The sequence below is a fragment of the Choloepus didactylus genome, chromosome 1 (assembly GCF_015220235.1).
Source record: "Choloepus didactylus isolate mChoDid1 chromosome 1, mChoDid1.pri, whole genome shotgun sequence".
NCBI classification, from domain to species: Eukaryota; Metazoa; Chordata; class Mammalia; order Pilosa; family Megalonychidae; genus Choloepus; species Choloepus didactylus.
Genome location: NC_051307.1, coordinates 90,757,559 through 90,776,243, shown reverse-complemented (window position 1 = coordinate 90,776,243; position 18,685 = coordinate 90,757,559). Strand labels below are relative to the sequence as shown.

At 44.2% G+C, this 18,685-nt stretch overlaps 1 protein-coding gene across 3 annotated transcripts in view; it reads left to right on the top strand.

The window, feature by feature from the left end:
* The window catches only part of MYLK (myosin light chain kinase), a 319,613-nt gene that overhangs the window by 104,877 nt on the left and 196,051 nt on the right, over nt 1-18,685 (top strand). Inside the window, exons 1-2 of one of the 3 annotated variants that reach the window (XM_037837074.1) lie at nt 12,314-12,551; nt 17,516-17,683. In XM_037837074.1, the coding sequence (XP_037693002.1) occupies nt 17,519-17,683 (165 nt within the window). In that variant the 5' untranslated portion in view covers nt 12,314-12,551; nt 17,516-17,518. Of the gene's footprint in view, nt 1-12,313; nt 12,552-17,515; nt 17,684-18,685 lie in introns of those variants that run through there. The other 2 variants (XM_037837055.1, XM_037837064.1) reach the window with 2 other exon arrangements.

The window sequence follows — 18,685 nt, the reverse complement described above, 5'->3', positions numbered from 1 at the left end:
TGATCCTTCCCTGTTTCCCAAAAGACAGACAGACCTTCCTTTCCCGGGTGTTGGACACAGAAAGCCTTTGCCTCAGACTGTCCATCTCTACAGTTTCTTATACTCCTTTCTTGTCTCATGGAGCTCTTGCCTGGAGGGCATATTCTGGGAGGGTGGGTACTCCAGGGAGGACTTTCCCAAGTCAGGCTCTCTCAGCCAAAATAGGGCCAGGTACCCATGAAGGGGGCGCAGAATGGCTCCAAAGTGCCTTGTAGGGATCAGGGAGGGCACCAAGAGCTTCTCCATCATCTCCCCAAAGCTGACCTTTCCTGGCCTGCCCAGCAAATGTTACCTCTGCAGCCCTGAGAAAGTGCTGTGTCTTTAAATCTCCACTGCCTCTGCCCCTGTCTGGTTGGGGAGATGGCAGTTATACCATCGAGCTGTCAGAAACAAAGTGGGGAGGGCTGAGGTCCTGGGCCCTCCCTGGCCTAAGATTGGGGCCCAGAGAATCCCCCGACTCAGCAAACACCATTCCAGCCCCAAGGACACCCCATCCACCTGGGACACCCCGGGGGCCTGCAGGCCACAGATTGCATATTATATCCAGAGAGCAGCCACTTCAATTGGGAAGGAAAATCAGGAGCAAGGAGTGAGGTCAAATGAGAGCAAATGGAGACCATTGGCAGAGAGAGTTCTAGAAGTGAGGTGTGTGTCGTTGTCCTCCCTGCAGCACGGATCTCACGGTACTGTGATGATTCAGTGTCCACCGCTCTGTTGTAGCCTCCACCTTGTTTTTCTTGTGGAGGGCTTGTCAGTGCTCAGTAGACACACAGTGACAGGTATGGATAGACTGTGCCCTCTGATCCTTAGGTCAGGGTTCTTCCTGCTGTGCTGGGAGCACAAACCTGATAAACAAATGCTTGGTTGGCCTGGTGATCAGGATGGGAACCACCAGTTGTGTAAACTGTTCTAGGTAGTCAGGAGGGAGTGGCATCTTTGCATGTTTTTGTCCAGTCGTGGAGTGGGCCTTTTAGACAATTATCAGAGATCTGGAGAAGATTCTCATAGATGCGAACTGCAGGGATTAACAAACTTCTGGGATTTCCTTGCTGAGGGGTGTGCATGCTTGTGGCTTTTTGCTACTGTGTATATGTTCTGCTTCCTGGTATACCATGCTTAACTAATCACTAGCAGATTGACAAGCTGTTCTCAGAACCAGAAGCAAATGGTGATTGTCAGGATCCCTTAGCATGCTCCCCGGGGCTTAGGATAGCTAGTCTGGGCTGCCATCTGAAGAATTAATTGTGTGAGTGCCCCTGTGTGTGCGCAAACTCAGAGAGAGGCTGAAAGGATGTGTACGTAAGATTATAAATTATATGTCTGGGCGTTAGGGGTCTTCTAATTCAAGTGAGGTTAGGGTACTTCCCCAGGCCCCCACTGTTAATAGATCCTGTCTCTGAAATTCAGTGGCCCTGGCCTTAAGCCAGTCCTTTCTCTCTGGACCTTGGTTTTCACATCTATAGAAGGAGAAGGTGAGCAAAGGTCCTTTTGACTTCCGTGGCTGTGTGTAACCTAGTGGCAGATCAGGACAAGACACCATGACTCTGGACTCTGTCCCACTCTTGGCTCTTCCCTGTGGCATTTCTAAGTGTGACACTGTCACCAGGAATTTAAACCTTGGAGTCAGAGACCTGGATTCTGATCCCACTGACAATAAGTAGTTGGTAGTGATCAGCTTTGAGATCTCAAATATATTCTTTAACTTCTGAGTCTTTTCTTTATTTTTAAAATGAAAATAATACCTGTCTTATAGAGTTGCTTTGAAAATTAAAGAGAGCTTATGTAAAACCTTCACCCTCCCCATAAGCATTCAATGAATGGGTTATTTCTGCAAGTAACAATAAATATTGTGGTTTACAGTTACTTCCCTTGCTGGGACCTTAGGTTTCCTTACCATAAAACAGAAGGGCTAGTTTGGGCCAGTGCTTCTCAGACTTTGCCACCTCAAAGGGCAATGGAGAGAGAAAATGTATTTTGGGAGTAGGGGTATATTAGTTAGGGTTCTTTAGGGAAACAGAACCAACAAGAGATATCTGTAAATTTAAGATTTTATAAAAGTGTCTCATGCAACTGTAGGGATGCATGAGTCCAAATTCTGTGGAGCAGGCCGCAAACTGGCAACTCCAATGAAGGTGTTTGATGAACTCTTCAGGAAATGCTTTGCTGGCTAAAAGTAAAGGTTCTCTCTCTTTCTCCCTTAAAAGTCTTCAACTGATTGAATTAAATCCAGCTGATTGAATTCTCTCATTGAGGAAGATGCCCTTCATTGATATAATCAGTCACAGCTGCAGCCGATTGACTGATGATTTAATAAACCAGCTTCTGGCTTATTAACCAGCCACAAATGTCCCTGCAGTAATGGTTAGGCCAGAGCTTGCTTGACCAGACACCTGGACACCATCACCTGGCCAAGTTGACTCATGAACTTAACCATCACAAGGGGCTTAGAGTATAGTCTGAAGCAGTTTTCAGAAAGCATAGCATTTCTTTGAAGTCCTATGTTTATTTTAAAAATCTACTTAAATTTGGCTTTCTATCCAATAATGTGAATGTATTGGTTTTAATGTAAAGTTGTCCCCCACCCCCCAAAATCACTGAGTAAAGTTGATGTTTTAGAATTAGGTGGCCTCACAGCTGTACTCCTCTGGGGATGGAGCGGGATTGGATAGTTTCTAAGGTTCCCCCAGCTCTGACATTCCGAATTCCTAGAGTGAGTGAGTCTCCTTCACAAAGGGCCTAAAGTTGGCTTGGTTTCCAAAAATCCAGAAGGAACCTCAGAGAGGCAGGCTCCCCTCTGCCCCTGCCCCTAGTGGGACTCTGGGCAGCACTAGGTGGGGGTGGAGCTAGCAGAAGGGAGAGAGGGGACACAGCCCCTCCAAGTGGAGAAGGCGCCTGGAGGAGCAGCACTGTGTCTGAGCCTGACTTTTTGATCCCTGGGCTGATAAACCTGGTTGGTTTAGGACGGCAGCCTTCCACTGTCCCTGGGCAAGTTCCAGGAAACAATAAGCCAGTTGTTTCTCCACCACAGCTGGAGGCTGTCTGGGGAGGAGCCCTCCTGTCGCAGGAGGGTGAGGGCAGGGGGTGAACTGTATGTGGTAATCGGGCTTGTCATACTTTGCCAAGAAATTCTCCTGGCAGTTCCAATACAGCACCCAAGGCTGAGGTTCTGGGGTTGTGCCCAGCCAGTGGTAGGAGAGGCAAGGGGAGTCAGGAGAAGAGCAGGATGCCTTTGGGGGAAAGCACAGAGATTTTTTGTCTGTGAATGGGAAGAGAAAGTGAACTGTCTTGTGACAGTATCTTTGTGCATGGGGAGAGGTATATCTCCAGATGGCAATGTCACCCCTGCAGTCTTTTTTTTTCCTTAATTTTAATTTTTTTCAGGTTTGCATTTTTTTTAAATTTTTATTTTGAAATAAATTCAAACTTACAGTAACAGTTGCAAAAATAATACAAATCCCATACACAGAACTCCAGCATACCTCAACCCCCCTCCACCGATACCCCGATCTACCAACTTTAATATTTTGTCACTTTACCATTTCTTTCTTTCCCTCCCTCCCTCTCTCCCTGTCTTTTTTTTTTAATGTCTACATTTTTTAAAATTCAGTTTTATTGCGATATATTCTCATACCATACAATCATCCATGGTATACAATCAACTGCTCACAGTACTATCATATAGTTGTGCCTTTATCACCGCAATTTGTTGAACAGTTTCTTTACACCATAAAGTATAAAAAGAAGAATAAAAAACAAAAGTAAAATAGAACACCCAAATAATCCTTCCCATCCCACCCCAATCTTTATTTAGTCCCTGTCCCCATTTTTCTACGCATCCATACATACACTGGGTAAAGGGAGTGCGATCCACAAGGTTTTCACAATCACACTGTCACCCCTTGTAAGCTACATTGTTATACAGTCATCTTCAGGAGTCAAGGCCACTGGGTTGGAGTTTGATAGCTTCAGGTATTTACTTCTAGCTATTCCAATTCACTAAAACCTAGAAAGGGATATCTGTATAGTGCGTAAGAATGTCCACCAGAGTGACCTCTTGACTCCATTTGAAATCTCTCAGTCATTGAAACTTTATTTTTTTTCATTCCACTTCCCCCTTTTGGTCGAGAAGATGTTCTCAATCCCACGATGCTGGGTCCAGGTTCATCCCCGAGAGTCATATCCTGCGTTGCCAGGGAGATTTATACCCCTGGGAGTCAGGTTCCACATAACCCCTGCAGTCTTTTGCCAGAGATTAAGCAGGTCTCTCCCTCAAGTCCCAGGAATTGGAATGAAGTCATCCATTTGTACAGGACAAATAAAAGGGGCTTTCCCTGGGCAAGATATTGACTATGTTAGTCAAATTTGTACCCTCCAGAAATCACTGCATGAAAGTCTAAGGAAATATCATCAAATATGTTATACTGGAAATTCCTGTTGGGCATGGTATTTATTATAATAAAATGTAACGTATCTTGATAAATGCTTCCCGAGCATGTTACTAAATTGTGCCTAAGATTTGGAGTTCAGAAAGACTGGATTCCAGGTTCTGCTTTCTTAGCTATGTGACCTTGGTCTTTGAATCTCAGTTTTCCCATCAATAAAATGGGTTTAATAATATATCTCAGAGGAAGTTGTAGAGATGAAGTGAGATCTTGATTAGGAAAGTATTTAGTAAGTTAAGACAGTAATTCGATGTTAAATTTTAAGGGAAAAACCCTTTTGGTAGCATTAGCTAAGAGAACAGAGTTTAAACTCCATTGCTATTATCTAGGCCCTTGTTTTAGTTTCCTAGGAAGGCTGCTTAAAGCAAATTACCACGAAATGGTTTGGCTTAAACAATGGGAATTTATTTGCTTACAACTAGAATCCAGGAAAATGTCCAAATCGAGGTATCATTGGGGTGATACTTTCTTCTCAAAGATGGGCTGCTGGTGATCTTGGCTTCTCTGCCACATGGCAAGGCACACAGCAGTGTCTGCTGGTCTTTCCCTTCTCTTCTGGGTTTCATTGCTTTCAGTTTCTGGCTTCCATGGCTTTCTCCTTCTCTCTCTGTATTCATTCTGTTTATAAAGAACTGCAGTTAGAGAATTAAGACCCATCCTGAATGAAGTGGGTCATGCCTTAACTGAAGTAGCCTTGTCAAAAAGTCCTATTTACAAAAGGTCCACCCCTGCAGGAATGGTTTAAATCTAAGAACATGTTTTTCTGGGGGACATAACAGCTTCAAACTACTCAGTCCTCCACAATCTAGTCTAATCAATTTAATGACTGTATTTCCCCAAACTCTTCTTGACTCATCCCTTTACCAGGTGAATTTTCTTGCTCTTATATACATGTACTACCATCCCTTCATCCCCACCCCAAGTTCAGTTCTGTACTGGAGGTAGATGAGGTATACCTGCTTAGATCATCATGGTTTGTTCACTATGCCTTGCACACTTCAAAGATCTTTGCCCCATCTTTAAGGATAAATTAGTCTGCTCTGGGCCTCAGTTCTCTTCTCTGTAAAATAAGATTATTAGACTAGGTAATTTAAGTTTCCTTCCAGCCTTGACATTTTGGGACCCAGCCATATTCCTGTGTTAATAGTAAGCCAAAATTTGGGAAGGTGAAAATGATGTGTATTGTCTAGCCAATTACAAGTAAATCATTAAAAAAAACTCAAAATAATAGTATGAATTAGTAATCTACTCTTTGTGATAGATGTGGCAATATTTTCAGCAATATTTAAATGAACTAAAACACCTAGTGATTCTTGATACCTTACTCTTCATCAATAGTTACCATTTGTTGAGTGCTTGCTATGTGCTAGGCATTGCTAGAAATCACATACTATGGTTACAGTGTATTGAGTATTTTGAGTATCTACTTTATGTTAGATACTTGAAGTAGCCTCTAATCTCCATGCAAGCCTATAAAGCAGGTTTTTAAATCCTAATTTACAGATGGGGATATTGAGGCTTAGAGAAGTTAAGTAAATCATCCACGCTCATTCAGCTACTAAGTGGCAGAGGCAGGTTTCAAGTCCAAGTATGACTGACTACAAAGCGTGGAAGTTCACTGCCTTGTAGTCACCACCCAGTTTACCCTTGGGTTGTATGTTTTTTGTTACTAGCATCCTGGAACTGGTGGTTACCCCAACTGTGTTTATGATACAGTTCTGGGCTTGACTCCCATTTCATTCCCTTTCTGTGTGCACCGGCCCTTTTCTGTCAGTGGTAACCAAGGGAGGAAGGAAAACTAGAAATCCATAGCACTGTTTGCCAGGTCTTGGACTTCATGCTGGAGGAGGCAGATTGTGTTGATGGGACTTATTAGAAAACAACTGCAAACCCACACCTCAAATCCCAGAGCCTGTAGGGGTTGATAAATCAGGTTGGCTCAAGCTTTCTTTTCCTTGGCTCTGTCACATGGGGGAGAATTTGGAAAAGAGGTGTCCAGACTTCTGAGTAAGGGAGGCTCAAGTCAACCACGGCTATGCTAGATTGTGCAAGATGGGCAATGGCAACTGCCTCGGGCCCCAGATGGTTCTGCAGGAGCTTGGGGCAGCTTGTGGCTGGTGATAGTCTTCAAACTCAGCCTTCATTCTTAGCGTTCCTCTTCTCTGCAGCCCTCCTGTCAGCAGTGCTGTTTCTCCCTCCCCTTCTCCTTGGAAGACACTGTTCCAGCTCAGTGCCTGAGGCTCTCACATGGAAAGGCAGGGGCTCCCACAGAAGCGCCGTCCGGTTCTCTCCTTGAATCAACCAAGCATTAGTCCAGCCACGGAGCTGATGTTTCCCAGGAGAAATACGTCATGGGATACTGGCCTCTCCCCTAATCACGTGGCGAAGAGCAGGGACCGTGTCCAGCAGCCCGACCTGGGCGCGTTCTGCTCACAGTTCACTTGGATCTGTGCACCCAGAATCGAAGGGCCCTCCTAGCGCAGTATCCTCTGGGCCCCTATCTTCAGATCATCCCCAGAGAGCCAACTCCCCGCAGGAAGCAGAGGGAGCAGTGTGTGTTTCCAGTGAACTAAGAAAGGAGGGATGGTCGGGGCAGCTGGGGCTAGGGAAGCTGCTCAGAGCCTCATCCTGTGAGGGGTGTGATCAGAATCCTGAGACACTTCCTTCTTGGGGTTTCTTTTCCCCTGGAGAGGAGGGAAGGATCATGATGGACTTGAGACACAGATGGGTGATGCTTTTGACTCCTCTTCCCCTTTCTCTGTCTCTCTCAATCCTCTGACACTGTAAATACTCATACTGCTGTAGGCTCTCTAAGCCCTGCCCGCTATCTCTTCCAACTTCCTGACCAAGATTCCAGTTTCAGGATAATTAAGTTACTAAATGTTGGCTGAACCAGGAGGTTGATGGTGGTGGTAGATGAAGTGGTAGGAAGAACAGGAAGATATTCCATTTACTTTAGGGGTGAATTATATTCCCCAACGCCCTGTCCCATTAGTTCTTTTGTTAGTATTTGCCACTCTGCTAGGGGATTAAGTCACCTTAAGTATATTCTGTCCTTGTTATTTGCAATAGTTATGTTCTGTAAAGTTGCTATGAACACTGAATAGTGAACACCAAACCATTGCTCCTGAGTGAAATACAGGCTTAGGTTCCTGCAAGCCTCTGATCACAAAAGTTTTGTCAAATGATCAATACATAACCTTGTTTTACGTAAGTTTCTATTTAAAGACACCTTACTTAATATCTATTTTTGATTCATCAACACTGAAATCATGGCCAAAAGCACTATAACTCATGCCTGGACAAAGCTTCTCTAATCCACGTGTTTCCTCCGTGAGTTGCTTCACAGCTTTCTTGTACTTAGGAACACTAGATAGCACTCCAGCATATGCTTGGGGCCACTCTAAACAGTGAAATCACCAACGAAAAGCACAAAAATGTGAAAATTGTGGCACTAAATATAATGCAAAAAGGACATTTATTTTCAGTAATAATGAGAACTGAAGCAAGAAGGCAGAGTGTCACCTTGTTCACCCTCAGCTGGGAACGTACACGCTGGGTAATGCAAATTTTTCACTGCACTGCATATGTCCACAAATGACTATGAAAGTGCCACAAGTATAGATTTGGGTGTTACAAATAAATTTTATCAAGTAGGAAAATTCATAAAATATGGAGTATATAAATAATGAGCATGGAATGTACTTAGTCCATTGCCTGACACATAGTAAGTGCTCTGAAACAGTGGCTATTAGATTTTCTTTTTTCTCCTCCCCTCCCTGACCCTGGGATTTTCTGCAGCGCTGCCAGCCCCAGCCCCTCTCTTAACAGACCTCATCTAATCAGAGAGCTTGACCCAGAGAGCTCCCAGAGGCTGGCAGCTGGGCCATCTGCATAGCCAAACACTTTTTCTGGCTCAGTCTTCACAGCCTGTGTTGGTGTCTCACAGGTGTGCCTCGAGCATCATGTGCACCTGCCTGATTCGCCTACCAGGCACTGTGCGCCAAGGAGAGAAGTCTTTTTTCCAGTAGGGAGGATTTGCCTCCTCTCCCAGGTCCTGCAGTATCTTGTCCCTGTTCTGGGCTTGGCTCCCCCTGCTGGAACCTTTCCTGCCTGCTTGCATGCCCTGTGGAGAGCTGCAGCCATTCCAGAGACACCAGCACTCTAGGGCGGGAAGGGTCCAGAAAGGCCATTAGCCCATGTAGAGACAGAGGACCAGAGAAGGGACGTGACTTTCCTAAGGCCACACAGCTAGTTAGGAGTGCAGTCATAGTGAGCTCCAGAGTCGTCGACTCTCCTGCTTGATTTCACCCTCTGGACCTGCCTCCCTTTTTCTCCTGGGGCTCCCTCCTTGGTCAAGGGTGCTTTTATCCTCCTAGCTTCTGACAAAAGTCTTAAAATAAATACAGAAGCAGCAGCACACCCCCCCACACACACACCTCCCAACCATGTATTGAGCACGCACTCTGTGACTTGACCTGGGATGGACTGCTTGTCTTCCATGCTGCTGACCTGCATAACAACCCTGTGTGGTAGGCTGGTATTGGCTCTGCTCCATCTCACTGATAAGTAAACTAAGACTTCCAGAGACTGTCACCTGCATGACAGTTTAGCAACAGACACTGCCGTCTGCCTGCCTGTTTCCTCCCTATCAGGCCTTCTGGGGATGGGAGGCCTGAGCACTGTTCCTATTCCCCAAGTCAATTTCCTGGACTCTGGGGACTGGGGGCTGATGGGGTTGCCCCCGCTTGATACTCACAGTGCTCATCTCTTGGGGTTTAAACAAACAGGCACAAGTGGAATGGGAGGAGGAGTCATGGCACATGAGAAGGGCATGATAGTGATAGGAGTTGGATGAACACACTTGAGATTCCAAACTCACTTCTGTAGGGGTGATAACCTGATAATGAAATGAGTGAACTTTAGGGTTGTTGCTAGATTATGTTAAGAGTGTTCATTCTGTTACTATAGTTATAATCAGGGTTTCTGGTTCTGGCTTTGGTTTCTTTTTGCATATGATTTTTGTTGCAGAAGACTTCTCTCAGCCTGTTCTCATTAAATCCCAAATTAAGCAAGAATCCCAGCAGAAAGGGAGACCAGGCCTCGCTGGTTTACACTGTATGTGTGGTTGGGTATGCTTATTTGATTTGATCTGTGCATGTGTGTGTTGTGTCCCCTTTTAAGAAAATTTATAAATAACTCTCTGCCAAAGATGTGGACACTCAGGGCTGTGTGTTGCTGAGCAGACGTCCTCCTCCCACCCGTGGTTTACCTCTCTGCTGATGTGGCCTGGCTGACATGGGCAATGATTCTGTCTGCTTTTCCTTTAGTGTGCTTTTCAAGAGGAAAGACCCAGGAAGTCATGGGGACAGAGAGGCTGCCTGGTGGCTCAGGGCAGAACTCTGCTGTCAGGGATAAGAGCAGACTGGCTTTGCCTGCTTTCATATGGGAACCCAGGGTCCGGGATCTGAATGACTCGGGATGCCAGAAGAAACCCGAGTATGTATTCCAGGGCAGGATGTGATTATACCCATTTCACAGACAGGAAGACTGAGAAGCAAAGAGTAGAAAGGATGCACTTGAATTACATGCCAGGTGTAGAGCTAGGACTGGCATCCATGTGTCTGGAGCCAAATACCTATAGCCCTAGAGGGGTAGATTTTTTCATCATTGTGACCTGTTCACTTTCTCCTTTCCCCACGTCCTCCCTCATGATATTTACAAGATTCTCCATAGAACAAAATAAATTATGTTATAGTTTGGAAATAACTTTTTTTTTTTAACCCAAATCCCTTCATTCCACATGTTATTTATGGAGAACTTATGATGTGCTCATCAATATTCTAGGATTGGGGATACAGTAGTGGGTAACCACTCCACTAGGGGAGACAGATGTTAATCTAATAGCCATACAAACACCTGACTGCCAACTATGATGGGTGGTAAAAAGGATTTGATGACGGCACTAACATGAGACCTGGCCTCGGCCCAGTGGGACCAGAAGTCTTTGTTCATTGTTTCCAATCAGCCACCCATTTTGTACTTGGGCAATTATTTTGTTTTTATTTTCAAGCCTAAGTATAGGAATTAAAATTTTTTTTCTTTTAATCTTCCTGCCAAGTGCTGGTCTGTCCGACTGATCTTTCAGGGTTGTGTTTATCCCTCAGGTGTCATCCAGCTGTTCCTGTTTGCTTAATGTCACCCACAGATTTGATGGGTGCACATTTCATGTTTTTACCCAAATCATTGTCCTTGGTTCTCTCCAATTCAAAATGACTTTCCAGTCCTGTTGCCCTTCACCAGAGACCTCTAGAAGACAGATCTGGGTTCACCTGCACTCCTTAGGGGGGAGCAGCATGGTTTCTTGGATTCATTCATTCCTTTATTCAGCCAAAAAAATTTTTAATATTTACCATGTGCCAAGTCTTCCAGAGTTGGGGGTGTGTATTCGGTGTTGGCCAGGGACTTAATTGATTTAAAGGTGTTCTGTTCATCAGTTATCTATCTCAGGCTGCAAATCTCTCTGATCCACATCTGTTCAACCATTCTCTCTAGAAGAAAAGATGGAATCAAATTAGGCATTTGATTCACCCTCTTCGCCACAAATCCCTTAAAGCCACATGCCAGCACTCCTATAAAACCGCTTTTCCCAACCCCTTTTAGGGGGCCCATGAGGATCAGATTGTTTTTGTAATAAGATGTTTATCTTTTTCACTCTCATTCTCTCTCAAGTGTACAGTAGAGTTTTCTAGCAGCTACAAGTACTGCGATATCACAACAGAATGTAGAAGCAGATAGGAAAATCCAGGTGTCTTCTATTAAGCCAGGCATTAAAGAAATTTACAAAAATGTAAAATAAGTCTTACTAACCTTTCTCTGTTTCAGAAAATAATGAAAAAAGAAAAATCATTGTCTTTCTTTAAAAGGTGTTAACATGTAATGTTAATATTTCTCAGTTTTAATTTCTCATCCATAAGTATCAATAGCTATAATCCAGAAACAAAATATCTTTAGGATTTCTATAATTTTTAGGAGTATTAAAGGGCCCTGAGATCAAAAAGTTTGAGAACTGCTGAGCTAGAGGGAAAGAAGTGTCACCTAGGTGTTATGAAAATACCAGTTAGTCAAGAATCAGACATGATTCATGTCACTCCTGATTCACGTGGTCTCGTTCTGTCCCAGGGCATGAGTTGCATAGGATGAAAGATTCCCTTGGAACTGTGGAAATGCCCTCACTCCCTGAAGGAGAGAGCTTGGGCTGGGTACCACCTTGCTACCCCCTTTTAGAGTATGCCCCAAGCATAGCTCCTGAAGCCCTCCAGGGGTCAGGACCAGTCCTGCAAGCTCCTGTGCACTTGAACACAATCTGTGGACCCTGCTTCAACGTCAGCCCACTTCCTTCCAAGAATTGCAGCACGGGAGTTCTCCATCCATCTGCATTCCAGGATTGCCTTCCACTCTAGGGATCATAAATAGGGCTTTAGTTTAAGGAGGAAGGCCCTGGGTCTTAAGAGGCAGATCTCCTGTGAGCCTTGGGTGGTAACCTCAGGCCAGATGTGCCAAGGGATTGGAATGGCGTCCCAGGCCAGATGTGGAGTTGGGGGTGTGCCCAGCGCCTCCAAAGACTCAGCTCCCTGAACAAATCCTCCCTTTGCTCCACACTCTGATTGGAATCTACAGCTCCGAACAAGTAAAAACCTGTGAGCTTCCACCCCTGGTTCCGCCAGGACTCCATTGAGAGAGAAAGAGACAGCCTCTGCAGCCAGCAGCCAGAGGTTTCAAAGGTCACTCCAGCTGGGCGGATTAGAACAACAGATCTTCTGGACCGGGTGAAGTTGGCTGCCTGGTGGAAGGCAAGTTGCAACATCTGTGAGCAGAGTCAGAACAAAAGCCCCTTAACTTTTTCAGTCTGGCCTGGGCTCTGTGGCGTTCTCTGTCTCCCTCCTCAGCTCCCGTTCACTCCCAATTCTCCGGACAGACCTTGAACAGGAATCTCTGCAGCACAGTGGTGAAGTGTGGCTGCCCGTGGGTGTCCTGACTCATGTGAGAGCTGACCGGGGAGAGGCCACGGTAAGGCATCCCTGGTCAGTGGTCTGCAGCTCTGCCCGCAGGTTTGCTCCGGTGGGTCACGGCAAGTCAGCCAGGCACTGCCGAGGAGCAGCTTGCCCTGGGATTAGAAGCAATTAGGGAATTTGTTAGGATTTGAGTGCATTGCAGAGAGGATTAAGGTGGGGAGAGCGGGAGCTGTCAGTGCCTGGGGTATTTGCACATGGGTGGTTTCTCCCTCCTCTGGTAGGTGCTGTGTGAGTGGATTCAAGGCAGGCTGGCAGTGGGAAGTCTGCGCAAGAGCCTTTTCTTGTAGGAAATTTAAGAATGGTATTTCCAGGATACCCTGTGGACTGATAAGGTGCTTAAAGAAAATTACACTTTAAAATATACACACACTGGGTAAGGAAGGGGGGCAACTGGTTTCTCTAAACTTGTTCTGCCTTATACTTGATCCCTGATTTTTAGCTTTTCTTCTGAGTCTTTTTGCCTCAGAGTCCCACTCTTTTGGCCATAGTTGGAAGTGTTTCTTTCTGGGTTCACGAGATGATTTAAAGTGCTTTGGATCAAATGAAACTTAAATTAACTCAGTGCTGCTTTGAATGATATTATTGTGATTACTTGTGAAAACTTCCCTTGGAGGTAAGCTTTGGCCTAAGCATTTTCCCTGGAGACTTCCAGATGTCAGACTACTGCTCTCTTTGACCCCTTCGCCTTTTTCTCCTCCTATACTTCTCTGTCCTCTGAGCTGCATTTAACTGGTATTGAATGTAACTCCCTAGGTAGGTGTGTTTGTCTTCAGTCACTGAACACTATTCTGCTGATAGAGAAATTATTGAAGAAATCACCTAGCCTCTCTGGTTTTCTAGAACAGAATGATCACCAGGCTGGAGGAGGGATTATGGGGGAAGTAGGATGGTTCCATTATCTTTTTTTTTTGATAGAGTATTCAAAATATTTCAGTAAAGCTTAGTGGCAGTGTGGAAGGAATCTGTTTATGCTGGTGATGGCCGTGGGCGGGGTGATGGGCTGAGGGCAAGTGGAGCTGTTCGGTGTGACTGGCCAGCTGGGGGCTGTGCTCTGGTCCTGCCCACGTGATGAGGGAGGAACTTCCCTCCCAAACCACCTCACAGGGGCCTAGATGTTCCCTTGCTCTATTGACTTGCTTGTTCCTTTTCTAACCTGGAGCTAGACTCTGCCTAGGGATGGATGACTCCTGCCTTCTATGTTCTTGAGGCCAAGAATACTCCTTTTGATGATTAGCATCCAGGACCTTTATTTAGGAGACTTACACGAACCTCAGAAGGTCTTGGGTTAAGAGGATTTGTAGAGAGGGTCCTGAGCCTGATACCACCTTTCCTTGTTTCCATCCCTCTTGAAAGCAGAGGTAGAAAAGAGTTCTGTGTCTTCCAAAGTGGGACCTGAGAGAACAACGGAGAGGCACAGTCCCCACCTCCTTCCTTGGTGCAATCCCCAGTCCTCTGCCTGTTGCATCTCCCACCACTGGGGATAGCAAGAGATTCCTTATCTGGGCATGGGGCCTCCAGGAAGTCAGCCGAGTATGACTTTGGAATCAGACCTTGGTTTGGTTTCCACTTCTTTGTTATATGATTTGGGCAAGTGTAGTTGGCTTTCTGAGCTTTGGTTTCTTCATTTATGAGTGGGGGATAATCAGATCTGCCTTGGAATTGAATGAGACTGAATGAGCACAATTTTGGGTGCCACGTTGCTCACTAAATGGTGCGGTAATGCCAAGGGAAGGATGATGTTGTTGACATTTACCATTTATTGAATGCCTTTTGTGTGCCAGGTGCTGTACTATGTGTTTTACACACATTCTGGTTTAAATCCTCTCCTCAACCCTGTGAGGTTGATATTATCATTCCTGTTTTACAGAAAAGGAAACAGAGGCCAAGAGAGTTAAAATAACTTGTCCAAGATCATACAGCGTAACATAGCAATGCTCCTGGATTTGTGGCAGGATCAAAAATGTCCAATTCTCATGATACCTGCCCACTGCCCACCCTGGCCCTGGTCCTGGCTGCACAGAGTGTATCAGTCACCTCATCTTAGTGGCAGTGGAGGAAGGCAGAGCGGGCATTGTTTCTGCTGGCTTATGGTCCTATGTAGCTATGCACAATATAAGAACTCATTCCTTCCACACTGCCATGCTACCATATTCATCACACACACACACACACACACACACACACACACGTAATTGCTTGCTGCATTATCTCTGCTATTACATGGTAGATGTCCAATAAACATACTTTAATTGAGTGAGTGAATATATTCTGATTTCTTTTTGTTAAAATTATATCATGAAAGTTTCCAAATCATTAAATTCATGTCCTTTTCTTTCGAAACATAAACTGATGGAGCAGCCTGAAATTCTACTGTTTAATCAGTTCTCACTGATGGATATTTAACTGGATAATTTTTATATTTTCAGCTTTTGCTACAGTAAGTAGTGTGATTAGCTTTCTTATCTTGGGCTACATCTCTGTTAGAAAAGTCCTATAGTATATTTGTAAATGTGGGATTACTAGGGAAAGGGATGGACATTTTTTTTTTTGGAATCTTTTCCCAAATTGCTGTCCAGAAGATTGTACCAGTTTATGCCTGTTTCACTGTAATCTCACCAGCAATGTATGTTATCTTTTTTTAATGTCAGTTTGATTAGTGAAAAAAAAGTGCCTTGTTTTTAATTTGCATTTTTTATTATGATTGATGCTAGGCAGTTTTCATTTCTTTATTAATCATTTATCTGTCTTCTATGAGCTGTCCAAGGCATATCTTCTGCTCGTTTATCTAATGGGTGACTTTGTCTTTACATATAAAATATCCTGGTCCTTTGTATTTGTTGCACACAATTTATCCTAGATTATCATTCATCTTTTAATATTGTTTATGGCATGTTTTGACATAAGGAAGTCCTTAATTTACATAGGTGTGGTAGCAACTCTCAACTTCTTGCCTTCTTGCCCCAACCTCAGACCCTCATCCCATTAGCCAACTCTGACAGCTCACAAGAGGCAAGAGGGGCTAGTGGTTAGGAATAGGGGCTCTGGCGTCAGACTACCTGGGTCCAAATGCCAGTCCTGACCTCTATCAAATGCATGACGTTGGGCAAGTTTCTTCATCTCACTGTGCCTCAGGGTGCTAATCCATAAAATGGGATAATGAAATTATGTGTCTCATAGTGTCCTAATGTGCTATTATTTGTACAGTGCTCAGAACAGTTCCTGGCAGATAGACTGTGCTACCTAAGTGTTTGCTTTTATTGTTACCTACAGCAGTGAGCATGGAAGTCTTATCATTTGGAATAAATCTGCTTGCAAAGCCAATACCTTATCAGTGAAGTTATCAGTTATCAGTGGGCTTTTCAAGCAGTGATGTGCCCTGTAGCAAACAAACCTAGATCTTTGCTACTTTGTCATTCTTTTTTTATTTTTTTGTTTTTTTATTACTATTTTATTTTTGCTAGATTTAGGCAAATATGTTCATCACAGGGTTTATTATCATAAAAGAGATTTGAACACCATCAAAATGACCAGCAAGAGGGAGACAGTTACATAAGCTGTAGTACATCTATATGATGGAATATTTTAAAATCAGATTTTTTAAAGGCACCCCACCCCTTATTTTAAGAAAAGTTGTGGGGAAAAAATATGGAACATATGGAGAATGTTCTCAGCCATTTAAGATACTGTATCTTTCTGTGTTCATGGTAAAAAACAAACAAACAACAACAACAAAAAAACAAACAAACAGGAGAGAGTGTGATGTACCATTATTCTGTATCACAGAATGATGGATATTTTCCCTTTTTTCATTTAGACTGTGTAGCATGCCAAAAGCTCTGGAACCTTATAAATCTGATTCTATTCCTACTTCTGCTGCTCGCTAGCTGAGAATTAGGCAAGTTATTCCACCACTCTGAGCTCAGCTTCCACATTCGCAGAATGATGATTATACCTACTTGATGGGCTTGTTCTGAGGATTAGAACAAGTGGGATAATGTATTAGGTACTCAAGTGCAGTGTCTGGCACAGAGAAGATATTCTATAAATGATAGTTTATTCTATTTTCCAGGTTTTACAATGAAATATTTAAAATTGAGAAAAATTGAACGTAATAAAAGAACATCATTGTACATAGGTAATCATCTGTTACTTCTCATGTCAGTTCCTTTGCTCCCGCTAGCCTTGCAGCCCACATTGACATCTTGTCTAGTCCCAGCTTGGCTTCAGACCAGGAGCCCAAGGTATTCTTGCCACTGTTTTGCCTTGTTGCCCTGGGCAAGTGACTTACCTTCTCAATTATTAATGGAGGAGTTGACCTGGATAGTCTTAAAATGCCTCCCTTCTCTGACGTTCTGTAACCTTTGAATCTTTTTCACAATCGGGTCTCCAGAGGTGGGATGTCTTCCCTATCTTGCTTCCTTCCCTTCATTAAACCCCAAAATTTTCAACTTAAGCACACTCAGGATCCTGGCCATATTAATCCCAAACTACTTTCCTTTCTTGGAGTATGTCCTGTTTTCTTTAGCTTGTGACTTCTCACAGTTTAGGGAAAAGCAGCTTTTACTTTCTACATGTGCCTAAGGCAGGATTTGCTTCTGCTGGGTCAGTGAATATTACATACTGATTATAGATACTTATTGTAAAAAACTCTGAAAGCCCTCCATTTTCTTTGTTCTTGTCTCTAGCTGCCGTTTTCTTAGAAGAAAGAAACAGTGAAACGATGGGAAGTTCTCCATGGGATTTGAGGAGTCAAGGGTTGGGCTCTTGTCTATGGAAGGCACAGAGCTTCTTGTTCCCACAGAGAAGCTCATTGGGATTCTGACCTGGTTGGGTACTCACTCCATGTGAAAAATGGCATGGGTATCCAACCAGCATGCCGGGCACGACGGAACCCTGGAAGGGAAGACAGTGTTGTACTTTGTCTGATCTGATCTGGTCCTCTACCTTCCTGTTTTGCAGACCATGGGGGATGTGAAGCTGGTTGCTTCAACACGTGTCTCCAAAACCTCCCTCAGTGTGGATCACTCAAGAGTTGGCTCCATGCCCCTGACCGAGGCCCCTGCTTTCATTTTGCCACCTCGGAATCTCTGCATCAAAGAAGGAGCCACTGCCAAGTTTGAAGGGAGGGTAAGAGATGTGGTTGGATGTGAGGGGAGGGAGGGGCAGTGGTCACTGATCCTTCTAGAGCCTTCTCCTTAGCAGGCTGGGTCTGGTAGAAGGCCTGATTTTCTTTCACATCCACTTATAAAGTGAATATATGCTAATTTACCCTATTTCTTTTGTTTATGGTGGACATTGGTGGTGTTGGAGAACTCAGGGGTGGGGAGGAACACTGGAAGTTGACCTGCCTGAGTTCTTTTGCTGTTAAAGTAGATTGTGTTCTGGATATGTGCTGCCTGATTATGAAGAAGACACTGCTGGTAGCAGGAAGAATGCAGCTTGCATTTAAATACGTGCCCTTGAATCTATCTGGATAATTGAGAGCTGACTGTAGTTTCTCTCTTGCTTTTTCCCTAGAAGGAGTATTTAGTTGACTAACTCCATGTATACACTTGGTATACCCAGAGTAATGGGATGGAAGACAGGGCCCCTTATTTCAGTTCTTTTACTTTCTGCTAGAGAGTATTGGCTCTTGCTCTTACTGGGTCTCCATTTCTTCTTCTACAAAATGGGCATGATAATTCCTTGTCCATCTTGTACCAGAAAGGAGAAGAAGGAGATGAAGACATTAAATAATAGCTATAAGAATATCTAATTTTATATACCATTGGAGAGTCTTTCGAAAAAATGCTGGTTTAGGCTACCAGGAAGTTGAATCATCACCTTGACATGAGAGATGCATGTAGAAGTCTGGGAGGTTTGCAAGTAATATTTGTCCTGGGATTAATCATGGGAGATCTACCCGAGGAAATCCATTAGAAGCCAGAAGGCTTTGATCTGAGCATTAGCAAAAGACAACTGAAGTGATGAGGGATTCCTACACTGCACTATGAATCTACAATTTAAGAGTGGGTCCCTGGAAGCTTGTAGAAGGAAGGGGTCAAGTGGATCACTCTTCCTAGATGACACTGGGCCTTACCTTTGTTTAAGAAGCAGGTTTGCCAATGGTTGCTTACTTGAAAATGGCCC